Here is a 16,485-nt window from a genome sequence, read left to right on the forward strand (position 1 = left end):
TTTCTTGTTTTTTTTTCAATATCAAATTTAAAGACTAAATATTTAAAGACTAAATTAGATGAATTTAATTTGAAGGTTAAACATAGGATTAAATGTGCATTATATAAAATTGAACTTAATTCTCATTATTGCCCTTTATGTCACATGTATATGTCATCATTCATGAGAGATACATGCACACTGTCCTTTGTAATTGTGATAAACGTCAGAATGAAAATATTTATATTTCAAGTTATCAGTAAATATTATCCCAAGTAAAGTTACAAAATGACTCACTTTTAATCAAGTTTGTGAACAATAAGGTGGTCAATCTCTAACTCAGATCTGGGGAATATTCCTAAAATGAATCTGTCAGTTTTATCGTGTCTTCTTCTTTTCACTATACAAGTTTATTCTTTAAATCAAAACAAGGGATATTTGGATAATTTTTTACACGTGAACAGACTTTTTCAAGAACAAAGGTATAATATAAAAAAATCGCCATTGAAATATGCACAATTGGCCGAATCCATAGGCACAGCTACAGATCTTAGAAAAGTGTTCAGTCTGCGACAAGAGTTAACAGCACACAATAATGTTTTAGCAGACAATGTGACAGAAATTCCAGGTGTTGTAAGTACCAGTTCAAACCAAGAACCAACCAAGCCACCTGAACCAGGCATATCAGAACTTTGTAAAATTCATGCAAATGGTATAATTGAAGGAATCAATCAGCAACAATTTTGGGCACTGAGAAGTAAGTCTTTCTATTCAGTAAAGGACTCAAAAATCATGCGAATAGCATACTAGATTGACGAGTAACGATCAACATTTTTAAACAAGACAAAATTAATTAACAGATAAAAATCGCCAGCTCTTTTTTATACAATATTTCAAACAAAATTCGAATGCTAACACATCGATCGAAGTAAATATCAGTCGAAATGTAGATAAACTTTAAAGATATCAAGACATACATGAGAAAATAGGCAGATTATGATCATAGTTTACAATTGAAAAGAAATATATAAAACCAAGAAAAATTATAAATTTAAAATTAAAAAGACAAGTTAAGGAGAATAGCCAATACAGTTTTCGAGAAAAAGGACACAAAGGTTGAAAATTGGGTGACATTAGACCCCTGTATAGATTATTTGAACATTAAGTGAACTTGTCAATACAAAGAAATAAATCCATTCTTTTAATAGAAAAATATTAGGGAGTCTATCTAACATGGTAATGCAATAAACCTGTCAATCGTAACAATATCAGAGGGTCTCAAGTCTCTAGATACATGCTAATTTTGTTATAGACCTACAATCAGTTGCCTATGGTCTGTCAAACATCTTATTTTACTGTTGAATCGTATGATGGTACACATGGCAACGCAACTAGTCTCACTCGGTACATGCGTTAGCAATTGTCCAGAAAGCAAATATCATAAATATAACAAACCTGTTCGCAAGGTATTTAATTCATCCTCTTTGCAGGTAGACAGTTCTAATATAAAATAGATATATTGTTCATTTCAAAAGCAAAACATGTATGCCAGATTACAGCTCGATTTGAAAATTCAACTGTCGATTTCTTTAAGTTTCCTTTTCATTTCTGCCTTTAAGTTGGAAAGGTGTGACACATAAACAAAGATATGGTACCTATACGATGCATAGGTATTTTGTTCAGTATTTTAATATAAGAGCCAATTTTCGTTCAATATGTTTATTGAAATTGTAAGTAGAAGACTTTTTATATTCCACTAGTTATGATAGAAATACTAAAATAATCATCAGTACGATTAACGACATGTTTTTTGTTTTCAGTGTTAGACTCTGCAGGTAAACCCCCTGCTAATTTGCTGGGCGGGGGATTCAAATGGCTGGGTGACTATGAAGAATGTCTAGACATCGAAGGTCAAACAGTCGCTAATAATTTAACATATGCTTTTGGAACACAGTATTGCATGGTTACCGTAGTTAACATACAAGCTTTACCACCAATACTACCACTGGTGAGATATTACACTTGATCTTATGTATTGGTATAGTAACGTAACAATCAATCTTAATAACATTGCTCGTCTGGTAAGTCCGGGCATTTCATTGACACAAAGTTTTAAAAAAAACGTATCCAAGTTACGGAACGATCAGATTTTTACCCGCCATTATTGTTTGTCTTCATGACTTTTTAAATTGAGAACATAAAACAAACATACATAGTCATAGCAACAAGTTATTTTCTTAAACGAAATAGTTATGAAGCTGAGGTACAAAATGTCAAATGTATTAAAACAGGTAATTTGAAAATAAAGGTCAATGTAAGAAATAAAAAGAGAGCATGACATAATACATTTTTATGGATCAGAATTACATAGACAGTTTTTTTGTTCGTCTTTTACTCCCCGCTATGGCGCTCTACCTTTTTTCAACTTATTGGTGTTGACGCTCGTATCTTCACTGTTTTTCAAATTTGAAAAAAAAAACCAAATTTATAACAAAATGCAGAGGAGCGATAATTTTCGAAATCTTAAAACTGCGTCTTAGATCCTCTGAAAAGCAAGAATTTTTCTTTCAACGCAAAATGAAAAGATCGCACAATATTAATATGTTAGCATATTTTAATCGGAATTGAATATTTTTTAGTACACCCCGTTAAATATTGGAATGTGTATGCCAAACAGCTGTACAGTCAATGATACACAACGTTTGATTGATATAGGTATGTATGATTTATTCCAACCATTGCATAAAATTTCTAAAAAATAAATGCATCTTGTATATTTTTAAATGTTGTAATGTTTAATCATCAGTAAAAACCATTAATAATATGAGAGTATTGTCAGTACAAGACACATATAATGCGATGATCTTGAGATGAAGAACACCAATACAAGCTTTGTTTCTTTCCTGTTTGGGGGTTTTCGCTGTGCATGTACTGATGCCCCATATCCTTGTCAAATTGGCAGAATCCATAACTATCGATAAACTTCTTTACAAACTGTGTACTAATAGATTAATCGTATTATATAGTTATCACTTATATTATGATTTCTTGGAAATTGTTAGAAACTGTGAAAATCAGATAATTCAATTCATTAACTGTACAGTATATTAATACTTCTATATATGCATACGTTTTGAATTAGTATATCAAGTATATGTATATACAACTCGTCTAAACATCAACCCAACAATGTTAGATCTGTAAATTTGCTTTCGCAAATTTTTGGTTCTTCCCTCGCCGGGATTCGAACCCATGCTTCTGTGATATCGTGACACCAAATCGCCTGCACTGCAGCCGTCCCGCTAGACCACACGACCACCTGGGCTCTCAAAAAAAGAGCTATCGCTGGCCATGTGTTACCTTTCCACGTCAGTTTTAATCTAGCGGCGTACTACAGTACATGATATATAAGGCATGAAGATGTTATTGTTACAGATCAGCTAAATTATCTATAGTAAAGGATCCTATAAATTAATGTAAGATACAGTCACAGAAAATAATTATATTCATAAGTACGTCTGAGTCAGTGACAACCCTACAACAGATGTATCCATCGGATCGCCATCAATGATGGTGATAAATGGCTGTGTACATAATGTATATACAACTCGTCTAAACATCAACCTAACAATGTTAGATCTGTAAATTTGCTTTCGCAAATTTTTGGTTCTTCCCTCGCCGGGATTCGAACCCATGCTACTGTGATATCGTGACACCAAATCGCCTGCACTGCAGCCGTCCCGCAAGACCACACGACCACCTGGGCTCTCAAAAAAAGAGCTTTCGCTGGCCATGTGTTACCTTTCCACGTCAGTTTTAATCTAGCGGCGTACTACAGTACATGATATATAAGGCATGAAGATGTTATTGTTACAGATCAGCTAAATTATCTATAGTAAAGGATCCTATGAATTAATGTAAGATACAGTCACAGAAAATAATTATATTCATAAGCACGTCTGAGTCAGTGACAACCCTATAACAGATGTATCCCTCGCCGGGATTCGAACCCACGCTACTGTGATATCGTGACACCAAATCGCCTGCACTGCAGCCGTCCCGCTAGACCACACGACCACCTGGGTATATATGTATATATATACTTATTTGAATTTGAAAACTGTCTTTTCATGAAATATTTTTTACATTGACATTGATATTTTATTCAATTTAACTTACAGCTGTGAAAAATGTGACAAACAACTTATTTATAGCCTTCCAAGCAGAATGCCAAGAACCAGATAGACCGTATGATACTAGAGCTGTAATCGTACTGTAAGTAGCCGTGTAGTAAAGTTTATATTTAACTATATATGTTTAAGATGAGAAATAATACATTTATGTATGCTTAATTGAAGAATTCCTGCTTCAAAAGACTACCTTAATTTTATTAATAATTAGTTTCTAATACTATCATTAAGATTAAATCATATCCCGTAACCCTACTTTTGCTCAAATATACAAATGGTGTGATTTGTGGAACGATAATAAAAACAACGATGATAAAGGGTATTTTCAAACAAATGTGTGTATTTCAACAAAAAGTTCTTCTACTTATTTTTAGCGTGGTAATATCCTTCTTCATAACCATAATGACAGCTGGTACTGCATACGATATAGCATTAATACAGTGGCCTAAGTGGCAACAGGCCGCAAAGCAAAAGGGACCCGATGAAATAGTTGCAGTTGAGGCAAACGAGAAAATCCCATTACTCACAGATAGTGATCAAATAGTACAATATCAACCAGGTATGCGTAACATTTGTGTCCAATATCAATTAGGTATGGCTTACATTTGCGTCAGTTATCAATTAGGTAAGGCTAACATGTGTGTCCATTATCAACCAGGTATGGCTCAAACGTGTCAATCAAGTATGGCTAACATATGTGTCCATTATCAACCAGATATGGCTAACATGTGTGTCCATTATCAACCAGATATGGCTTACATGTGTGTCTATTATCAACCAAGTATGGCTAACATGTGTGTCCATTATCAACCAAGTATGGCTAACATGTGTGTCCATTATCAACCAGGTATGGCTAACATGTGTGTCCATTATCAACCAGATATGGCTAACTTGTGTGTCCATTATCAACCAAGTATGGCTAACGTGTGTGTCCATTATCAACCAGGTATGGCTAACATGTGTGTCCATTATCAACCAGATATGGCCAACATGTGTGTTTATTATCAACCAGGAATGGCTTACATATGTGTTCATTATCAACCAGGTATGGCTGACATGTGTGTCCATTATCAAACAGATATGGCTAACATGTGTGTTCATTATTAACCAGGTATGGCCAACATGTGTGTCCATTATCAACCAGGTATGGCTAACATGTGTGTCCATTATCAACCAGGTATCGCTGACATTAGTGAACATTATCAAGCATGTATGGCTGACATTTGTGTCAATTTTCAAGTGGGTATTGCGAACTTTGTGTCAATTATCAACCGGGTAATGCTAACACCTGTGTCAATTATCAACCGGGTATGGCGTACATTTCTGTCAATATCAACCAGGTATGGCTAACATGTATGTCCTTTTTCAACCAGGTTTGGCTAACATGTGTGTCAATAATCAACCCGGTATGGCTAACATGTGTGTCAATAATCAACCCGGTATGGCTAACATGCGTGTCAATAATCAACCCGGTATGGCTAACATGCGTGTCAATAATTAACCCGGTATGGCTAACATGCGTGTCAATAATCAACCCGGTATGGCTAACATGTGTGTCAATAATCAACCCGATATGGCTAACATGCGTGTCAATAATCAACCCGGTATGGCTAACATGTGTGTCAATAATCAACCCGAAATGGCTAACATGCGTGTCAATAATCAACCCGGTATGGCTAACATGTGTGTCAATAATCAACCCGGTATGGCTAACATGCGTGTCAATAATCAACCCGGTATGGCTAACATGCGTGTCAATAATCAACCCGGTATGGCTAACATGTGTGTCCATTATCAACCAGGTTTGGCTAACATGCGTGTCAATAATCAACCCGTTATGGCTAACATGTGTGTCAATAATCAACCCGGTATGGCTAACATGTGTGTCAATAATCAACCCGGTATGGCTAACATGTGTGTCAATAATCATCCCGTTATGGCTAACATGTGTGTCAATAATCAACCCGGTATGGCTGACATGTGTGTCCATTATCAATCAAATAACAATCATGTATGGCTAACGTATTTATTAGTTATTATTCATATATGGCTATCATTTGTGTCAATTACCTAAGGTATGACTGATATTAGCGCCATATATCAATCAGTTATGACTAACATTTGTGTTCAAAATGTTAATTTCCACTTTCATTTTCTTGCTTAACACATACTACCTATTTTAAAGAAGGCATGATCATATAAAACAGATTTCATTATCATGTTGTATTAAATATAAATTAATTCTCTTAGATTTAAGTTGCAATTGGTATATAGCGTTTTGTCATAATACATATTTTGAGTTTTTTCTTTAAAACTGTATATGTCCAAATGTAACTTTGTATACGTCTGAAAATAAAAAAATGTCTATAACTAAAATGTTACTACTATTTGCAATTTCAGGAATATTTGGAAAAATCCTGCTAGCCTTTTCTGTATATACTAATGGTTCAAAACTTCTTAGTACGCATCAGCCTGAAGGTTCACTGACAGCTATCAATGGAATCAGATTTATATCCATGACTTGGGTTATACTTGGACACTCATATATATTTGTACTTTCTGATGTTGGTAAGAAAACAAAATTGATAGGAAGTTAGAAATATAGTATAACATCATAAAATACGTCGTCAAATGTATTTGTACAACCAAGAATTAGTGTTTTTTAAAACTTATATATAGATATATCAAAACAGTTTATAATCTTTAGGAACAAGAAATATAAAACAAAATGTATATGACTGCAAATTAAAGCAGTTGCAACAATTTTTCAAACCAGAGTTCAATTGATTAATATAAATATGTCATTAGCATAAAAAGGCCAGAAAAATCGCCGTACAATTGAACAAACAGCGTGGACACAGAAATTAGGTGCACAAAGTAAGAATTTGGACACGATTCATGCATTCAATTCTATTTCTTGAAAGAGATGAAAATGCGTAACATAATATAAAAAAGACCTCATTCATCTCAGTTGTAAAATGATAATATAAAATACCTTAAGAAAAATGTGACAAAGTGTCAAAACTTTAGTAATTTTTACTCTTTTAAATCAATAACCGTATGAGCTACGTAAAACAAACCGGTGACATTACCGAAACTTCTTTACTTTCAAAATCAAGACTTTTAGCATTCTTTAATTCGAGCATCAGTAATGTGTATTTTGTTAGACGAGCAAGAAAAATTTTCAATACCTGAAACTTTGACGAGTTTATATAGCAACAGACATGTTCAAGTTAACTACTTCTTATGCATATGCATACAATAAACTGGTCATGTAATTGTGGTACAGCAACGAAAGACAGTTGGGAACGATAAATTATTGATTATTTTGTGTTTACTTTAAATACTTATACTGGGTATTTTTATTAACAGATAACGTGGGTACATTTCTGCCTGAAATGATGAAAAGAGTTACCTTTCCTGCTGTTAGTAACGCTCTTGTATCAGTGGACACCTTTTTTGTTTTGAGGTAAACAATTAAATAGATAGTAATGGTTAATGAAAACAGCTTCTTTTCCTCATATGTTTATCTGAATTGTTGTAAGGATAATACTCAATGACGGATGCACAAGAAACGACAAATTGAAACTTAAATTTCATTAAGAATAAAGGGAAATTATAAGCATCTGGAGATGTTACAATTTTGAATTGTATCTAAAAGGTGTGGTATAAATGCCAATTAGACAACTCCCCATCCAAGTCACAATTTCTGAAAGTAAACCATTACAGTCTAAATTTGGACAAGACTAAAAGAAAAATGCATTATGCAAATGCTTGCACCAAATCAATAATATCCATTCGGTTGATGTGTTTCGGCTTCTGATTTTGCCGTTTGATTTTGGGACTTTCCTTTTTAGCTCACCTGGCCCAAAGGGCCAAGTGAGCTTTTCTCATCACTTGGCGTCCGGCGTCCGTCGTCCGTCGTCCGTCGTCCGTCGTCGTCCGGCGTTAGCTTTTACAAAAATCTTCTCCTCTGAAACTACTGGGCCAAATCAAACCAAACTTGGCCACAATCATCATTGGGGTATCTAGTTTAAAAAATGTGTGGCGTGACCCGGTCATCCAACCAAGATGGCCGCCACGGCTAAAAATAGAACATAGGGGTAAAATGCAGTTTTTGGCTTATAACTCAAAAACCAAAGCATTTAGAGGAAATCTGACATGGTAAAAATGTTTATCAGGTCAAGATCTATCTGCCCTAAAATTTTCAGATGAATCGGTCAACCTGTTGTTGGGTTGCTGCCCCTGAATTGGTAATTTTGAGGAAATTTTGCTGTTTTTGGTTATTATCTTGAATATTATTATAGATAGAGATAAACTGTAGACAGCAATAATGTTCAGCAAAGTTAGATTTACAAATAAGTCAACATGACCGAAATGGTCAGTTGACCCCTTTAGGAGTTATTGCCCTTTATAGACAATTTTTAACCATTTTTCATAAATCTAAGTAATCTTTTACAAAAATCTTCTCCTCTGAAACTACTGAGCCAAATTAATCCAAACTTGGCCACAATCATCTTTGGGGTATCTAGTTTAAAAAATGTGTGGCGTGACCCGGTCAACCAACCAAGATGGCCGCCACGGCTAAAAATAGAACATAGGGGTAAAATGCAGTTTTTGGCTTATAACTCAAAAACCAAAGCATTTTGAGGAAATTTGACATGGGATAAAAATGTTTATCAGGTCAAGATCTATCTGCCCTGAAATTTTCAGATGAATCGGTCAACCTGTTGTTGGGTTGCTGCCCCTGAATTGGTAATTTTGAGGAAATTTTGCTGTTTTTGGTTATTATCTTGAATATTATTATAGATAGAAATAAACTGTAAACATCAATAATGTTCAGCAAAGTTAGATTTACAAATAAGTCAACATGACCGAAATGGTCAGTTGACCCCTTTAGGAGTTATTGTCCTTTATAGTCAACTTTTAACCATTTTTCATAAATCTAAGTAATCTTTTACAAAAATATTCTCCTCTGAAACTACTGAGCCAAATTAATCCAAACTTGGCCACAATCATCTTCGGGGTATCTAGTTTGAAAATTGTGTCCGATGACCTGGCCATTCAACCAAGATGGACGCCACGGCTAAAAATAGAACAGGGGTAAAATGTAGATTTTGGCTTATAACTCTGAAACCAAAGCATTTAGAGCAAATCTGACAAGAAGTTAATATGTTAATCAAGTCAATATCTATTTGCCCTGAAATTTTCACATGAATTGGACAATCGGTTGTTGGCTTGCTGCCCTCCAATTGGTAATTTTTAAAGAAATTTTGCCGTTTTTCGTTATTATCTTGAATACTATTATAGATAGAGATAAACTGTAAACAGCAATAATGTTCAGCAAAGTAAGATCTACAAATAAGTCAACATGACCTAAATGGTCAATTGACCCCTTAAGGAGTTATTGCCCTTTATAGTCAATTTTTAACAATTTTCATTAATTCGGTAAATTTATGTAAAATTTTACCAAATATTTTTCTCTGTTACTAATGGGCAAGGTTCATTATAGATATAATTGTAAGAAGCAAGAACGTTCAGTAAAGTAAGAACTTCAAACACATCACCATCACCAAAATACAATTTTGTCATGAATCCATTTGTGTCCTTTGTTTAATATGCACATAGACCAAGGTGAGCGACACAGGCTCTTTAGAGCCTCTAGTTTTTGTTGTGATTTTACTGTTTATCTGGTAACAACATATGAAATAATAGTCAAGGTTAAAATTAATTTGGAAACACACGGCTAAAATGTTCCAGTGTAGAGTACAAACAATTAGATTTATTCTCTAAAATTAATAGATAACTGACATATACTTTAAATATTGATTGTTTTGTTTTATTTGCAATTTTCATTCTACAGTGGCCTGTTATTGACATACCTTGTGATGAAAGAAATGGCGAAAAAACGTGGAAAATTAAACTGGGGAATGTTTTATTTTCATAGATTTTGGAGGTAAGACCAAGTTTAAAATTTAGAGATATGTATTTTCTGTTTCAATGTAATACAATAAGACTCCTAAATATATGAAGATGTTAATAGAAGGCTTTGTAACTATGATTGCTTTCAAACATTAGCATTATAGAAAGTGCAAAAAACACAATAGTATCATAATATGCAATGTTCAAAGAAGATTGTGGTACAGATTTTAATACAGATATATGAAATCAGAATAAACCGGTTTTTTGGCCGTTCTTTGCCTTTTGTAATAAACTTTTATTTTAATCCGAACCTCTCTGAAAAGTTAGTAATATTCACTATCTTAGACATTTCCACCGCAATTTTAAAAAATTCTTTTCAAACATTTTGTCAGGTCAAATGATTTTCAAAGTTTTCAAGCCGAATTTGTTTACCTGTGCAATGCACTGTTTAAAATATTTTTCGTATTTCCGACTTTTGCCTGAAGAATTTAAATTTTTGACAAATTACCTTCTCTGTGGTATGACACCCTGGTAGTTAGTCAAGCACGATCAAAGGTAATAAGTAAATTCAAGATTTTAATAGGTGCAATTTTCAGGGAAAGTTTACTGTTAAAATACTCTCTATGCATGACTAAATCATCGGAAAACAGGTAATTACTCCCTAAATTGCAGCGATCATATATTTGCAAGACGATGTATGAAATATTCTTACTTTGTACGATATTAAGACAAAATACTCAACTCAAACATGCCCTAACATAAAAAGGTGCACTCGATTTTCTCTTTTCGATACAATTGTTACCCATTTTTTGTAATTTTTTCTTCAGTCACATAATGGAAGGGCAGACACGAAAATCACTGAACTAATAGATTGATATGTTTTTCGTCCGTGGTAATTTTTTCAAAAAAATCGGAGGTTATGCATTTTCATCATCCAACTTGAAAAATACCCATGTCGTCGACTTGATATCTAATTGTTCTGCTTAACTATGTACTAGATAAATTGAAAACTTATGCAAATAGTGTTTTTAAGATAAAACACCTCGTAATTGAAAAGAAAATTGCAATTTTGTTTGTTTCTATTAATAGCTTTTAAAAATTTTGTCACTATAGTAAACTATACAGTAGTATTTTTTCGCATTCTCTAATAAAGAGCTTCGATTCTTTTGTTCTATTTCAACCTGGTTTCCGACTGTGTTAACATCAACATATCCAGACCTGTTGGTATTGATGGTGGATGATTTTACTATAATCCTGATTAACCCTTTCCCTAAATGTTGATTTTGATGGTGAACTATTTTACTATTTTACAGAATACCCCGACATGCATATTGGTATTGATGGTGTCTGATGTTTATAATTTCCAGATCATCCCCCTCCATAGATATTGGTATTGATGTTGCATCATGTAACTATTTTCCAGATAACCCCCTCCATACATGTTGATATTGATGATGTTTATAATTTTCAGATCATCCCCTCCATACATATTGGTATTGATGTTGTGTGATTTAACTATTTTCCAGATAACCCCTCCATACATGTTGGTATTGATTGTGAATTATTTTACTTTTTTTTACAGATAAACCCCTCCATACATATTGGTATTAATGTTGCATGATTTAACTATTTTTCAGATTAACCCCTCCATACATGTTGGTATCGATGGTGTATTATTTTACTATTTTCTAGATTTCCCCCAATACATGTTGGTATTGATTTTGCATGATTAAACTATTTTCCAGATTAACCCCTCCATACATATTGGTATTGATGTTGCACGATTTAACTATTTTCCAGATTACCCCTTCATACATGTTGGTATCGATTTTGCATGATTTAACTATTTTTCAGATTAACCCCTCCATACATGTTGGTATTGATGGCGTATAATTTTACTATTTTCCAGATTAACCCCTCCATACATATTGGTATTGATGTTGCTTGATTTAACTTTTTTCCAGATTAACCCCTTCATATATGTTGGTATTGATGGTTTATGATTTTACTATTTTCCAGATTAACCCCTTCATACATGTTGGTATTGATGGTGTATGATTTAACTATTTTCTAGACCCCCCCCCCCATAAATGTTGGTATTGATGTTGCATGATTTAACTTTTTTCAAGATTAACCCCTACATACATGTTGGTATTGATGGTGTATTTTTTTTTTACTATTTTCTAGATTTCCCCCTCCATACATTTTGGTATTGATGTTGCATGATTTATCTATATTCCAGATTAACCCCTCCATACATATTGGTATTGATGTTGTATGATTTAACTTTTTTCCAGATTAACCCCTTCATACATGTTGGTATTGATGTTGCATGATTTAACAATTTTTCAGATTAACCCCTCCATACATGTTGGTTTGAATGGCTTAAAATTTTACTATTTTCCAGATTAATCCCTCCATATATATTGGTATTGATGTTGCATGATTGAACTATTTTCGAGATTAACCCCTCCATACAACTTGATATTGATGGTGTATGCTTTTACTATTTACCAGATTAACCCCTTCATACATATTGGTATTGATGTTGCATTATTTAATATTTTCCATATTAACCCCTCCTTACATATTGGTATTACTGGTGTATGATTTAACTATTTTCCGGATTAACCCCTTCTGATATGTTGGTATTGATGGTGCATGCTTTTACTATTTTCCAGATTAACCCCTCCGTACATGTTGGTATTGATGGCGTATGATTTTACTATTTTCCAGATTAACCCCTTCATACATATTGGTATTGATGTTGCATTATTTAATATTTTCCATATTAACCCCTCCTTACATATTGGTATTACTGGTGTATGATTTAACTATTTTCCGGATTAACCCCTTCAGATATGTTGGTATTGATGGTGCATGCTTTTACTATTTTCCAGATTAACCCCTCCGTACATGTTGGTATTGATGGCGTATGATTTTACTATTTTCCAGATTAACCCCTCCATACATGTTGGTATTTATTGTGTATCTTTTCCTATTTTTCAGATTAACCCCTCCATACATGTTGGTATTGATGGTTTATGTTTCATTATTTCCATATACCGGTAGTGGTCCGGTATGGGTAAAAGACGGATCTGAGTATAATTACTGTAAAACATCTTGGTACTATAATCTGCTGTACATCAACAACTTTTTTGAAAAACCAGAAGATTCGGTATGTTTTACAATTCATAGTTCATATTACTATAACATCGGAACAAGGAGTGTTTGTTTAAAAAAAAATCAAAATGTTATTATACAAGAATAAATTAAATGCCCAACTGAGGAGATGAGAAGGATGTACGGCCTATAACAACATAAGACACAAATACTATGACGGCCTGCATAAAGCTGTAACATAATAGCTGGACATTTAAAAAAAAAATCAGGTGTTCAAGTCATTTCGAAATAAGAAAATAGCAAGTACATAATTTTTTTTACCAATTCTTCCATTTTCTAATATTAATCATTCCAAATTACTACTTCTTACACATAATAAACTACATTCCAAACGCATTCACCATGGCCGTTTTTTTTGTGGATTTTGTTTTGTGAAGTTCGTATGACGTGATAGTCCGAATCCGAAAAAATATGTTGAACGAAAATGCGGGAATATACGTTTAATTTTAGGTAAAAAAAATTATTTACGCTTATTTATTGTTACAGGTTTCACATATTGTTGCCGTTTTCTCCATGTTCAATTCATATTTTAAAGATTTAATTTTGATAACCCTTTTAATTATGTCATTTATGTGGATTTGAATGGCTAGCTTTAATAATTTTATCATTAAAAAAAACTGCCCATTTAAAACATATGTTTAACACGGTTGTATAAAGCTACTTTTTATAGAGCAATTAACAGTTCCCATCAACTTTGTTCACGCCGTCTATATAGTTTGTTTTGGAAGCCCCGACATAAAAAATGTGAAACAATTGAAACGATGAACTAAAAGCTTAATTTATAACATAACAATTTGCGAAGAACTAATATGAGACTAATGAAACAACAAGCTCCGGACTTGTGACAGGCACATACATAATGAAGCGGGAACAGATATGTTTGTGAGCGCTCATCTTTCTCCTAAACCGGACAGTGGTGTAATAGCACAATATATAAATAAATATCAAACATCAGTTGCAAACAAAAAATATCGATACAAGGCACAAAAGCAACTAACATAAAAACAAAAGACACAAAGCACCAAAATATGAGCAGTTTCTGAATACTAGCTCGACTAAAGTATCAACCAGTATACTTCCATCGTATTTAAGGTAACAATTTCACAAACAGAATGAGAAACGCACAGTATCGACAGCAGGTAGTATCATGAGTTCTCATAACTGTAAATATATAACAGCATATATTCATTTATGTTTTAATTTTGCAAAAAACAAACATTAATGTATCATAGGAACCGATATTTAAAGATTATGCTACTGTTTTGAATTGAAACCTTTGAATAAATTTCAAATGACCAATAAGTTTACATGGATCGTCTTTTATTTTACGGGATTAATTAACAACACCACCATTAACATTAAGATGTGGTATCCCATTCTCATGAAAACGTTTTTAATGTTTTAATCAAATATACACGCATGCACAACATTTGACAAACTGAATGTGACATCTTTACATTAAACCGTCTAAGGGTTTTTGCCATGAATTTAGTGGCGTTTACCAATATACAATTACATCTCAAACAAAGAAAAATAGAATGACAAAAATACTTTACTTTAAGAAAAATTCAAAACAGAAAGTCCTTTATCAATTGGCAAAATTAAAAGCGCAATCACATAAACCGAATGGAAAGAAACTGTCATATTCCTAACTTGGCACAGGCATTTCCTTTGGTGAAAGTCCTAATACATAAATACTTAATACTAACTCGGAAATAGATACTACAGTCTTGGTTTATTATCATATCAGAAGAAACCATATTTACTGAAATACACATATATAATATGTTAACGCATTCGTTATTGTTAAAATTTTATTTTTTAGTGCTTTCAATGGGCTTGGTACTTAGCTAATGATATGCAGTTTTTTGTACTTAGTCCTTTAATACTCATTCCGCTGTATTTGTAAGTATATCAATTAACTAGATTGTTGAAGTGAAAAAAGAAATTGATCAACTCAAGGGCACACACAACTTTTATTACAAATATGCTTTGTAACAGACAATATAAATGAAACTTACATGTGTGTATGTGTGTTCATTTGTCGTATATGTTTGTTTACCATTTATACACAACAAGAAATATTATATGAATTTGTGATGTTATTGCATTCGTGTAAGTTAAGAATTTAAAGTGGTAAACTTTGTCAACCCCACAGTTTTTCTCTCGTTTTATAATCCTGCTACCTTTGATAACTATTTATTTTACTTATATTTTCTTGTTAAAAACCACTTTATTTTATGTTTGGAGTAAATTCAAATTGACCAATTATGGGGTACTTTTAAAACGTGTGAATATAGTTATAGAAATATGTTATTGGGCATTTTTAATATTCTCACGAAAAAAATATTCCTTTAATATTGTCGAAATGTGTGGTAGAAACATATTTTAAAGTAAATCTGAAATGTCATAGTCTGAATGTGATCTATGGTTAATCATTATTGCACATGTAAAAATTCTAGAACTCCGAGATAACTCATTTTGTTTTCAATCTTCGCAAGAACTTTGTTTTATCTATTAAATCTTCGGATACACTTATGATTTCCAAAACTTGAAAATGACAACTTTAATTGAACTTTAATGTTTAATATTTACGCGATCTTCAAATACTTTGTCTTACCGACATGACAAAAAAAAAGATGTTTTTAGAAAAAATCATGCTTTTTCTGTAAATCCTAAGTTCTTTAAAATCAAATTTAAAAACAGTGTTATGGTCTAGAAATTTCAATCTTGGTATGACATAAGTCTCATACACATTTCATGTACTTACATGACTAAGTGTTTTTTAATCCGGGTCGGATTTGCATACTAATTTTAATCATTCTATAGATTTTGTACCCTTTTTTGTATTTTATAGTAGAAAGTAGCAAAAATGACTGTATCGAAACCTTTTTGTAGATCTAGCATGATCAGACCAGTATAGAGCCGTATTGATGACTTTGTTTTAATAATGTGATAAAGTATGATGAGCAACGGTAATATATAAGACTTTTTTTTCGGAATTAGTATTGAAAATGTCAAATTTAACCGTCTTCTTATTTACATCATTTGTATTTAGTTTTCAACTAGCTGGATTTGCTGTACTATTAGCTTTTTTAATTGGAACATGGGTAACAACGGGAGTTATGGCAACAACATGGAATGCTCCAATGTCAATGTTTGATGGGTAAATATAACGTAATACCATAAATCATTAATAAAATAAAAGGGT

At 32.8% G+C, this 16,485-nt stretch overlaps 1 protein-coding gene across 1 annotated transcript in view; it reads left to right on the forward strand.

Annotated features, from left to right (window-relative positions):
- LOC134705664 (uncharacterized) overlaps positions 1-16,485 on the forward strand; it is a 34,383-nt gene that overhangs the window by 14,558 nt on the left and 3,340 nt on the right. The window contains exons 12-22 of the mRNA XM_063564384.1: positions 301-736; positions 1,800-1,987; positions 2,619-2,694; positions 4,161-4,254; positions 4,544-4,728; positions 6,570-6,737; positions 7,542-7,638; positions 10,033-10,125; positions 13,101-13,269; positions 15,100-15,179; positions 16,333-16,440. Of these exons, the coding sequence (XP_063420454.1) occupies positions 301-736; positions 1,800-1,987; positions 2,619-2,694; positions 4,161-4,254; positions 4,544-4,728; positions 6,570-6,737; positions 7,542-7,638; positions 10,033-10,125; positions 13,101-13,269; positions 15,100-15,179; positions 16,333-16,440 (1,694 nt within the window). The remainder of the gene's footprint in view (positions 1-300; positions 737-1,799; positions 1,988-2,618; positions 2,695-4,160; positions 4,255-4,543; positions 4,729-6,569; positions 6,738-7,541; positions 7,639-10,032; positions 10,126-13,100; positions 13,270-15,099; positions 15,180-16,332; positions 16,441-16,485) is intronic.

The sequence above is a fragment of the Mytilus trossulus genome, chromosome 2, assembly GCF_036588685.1.
Source record: "Mytilus trossulus isolate FHL-02 chromosome 2, PNRI_Mtr1.1.1.hap1, whole genome shotgun sequence".
Lineage (NCBI taxonomy): Eukaryota > Metazoa > Mollusca > Bivalvia > Mytilida > Mytilidae > Mytilus > Mytilus trossulus.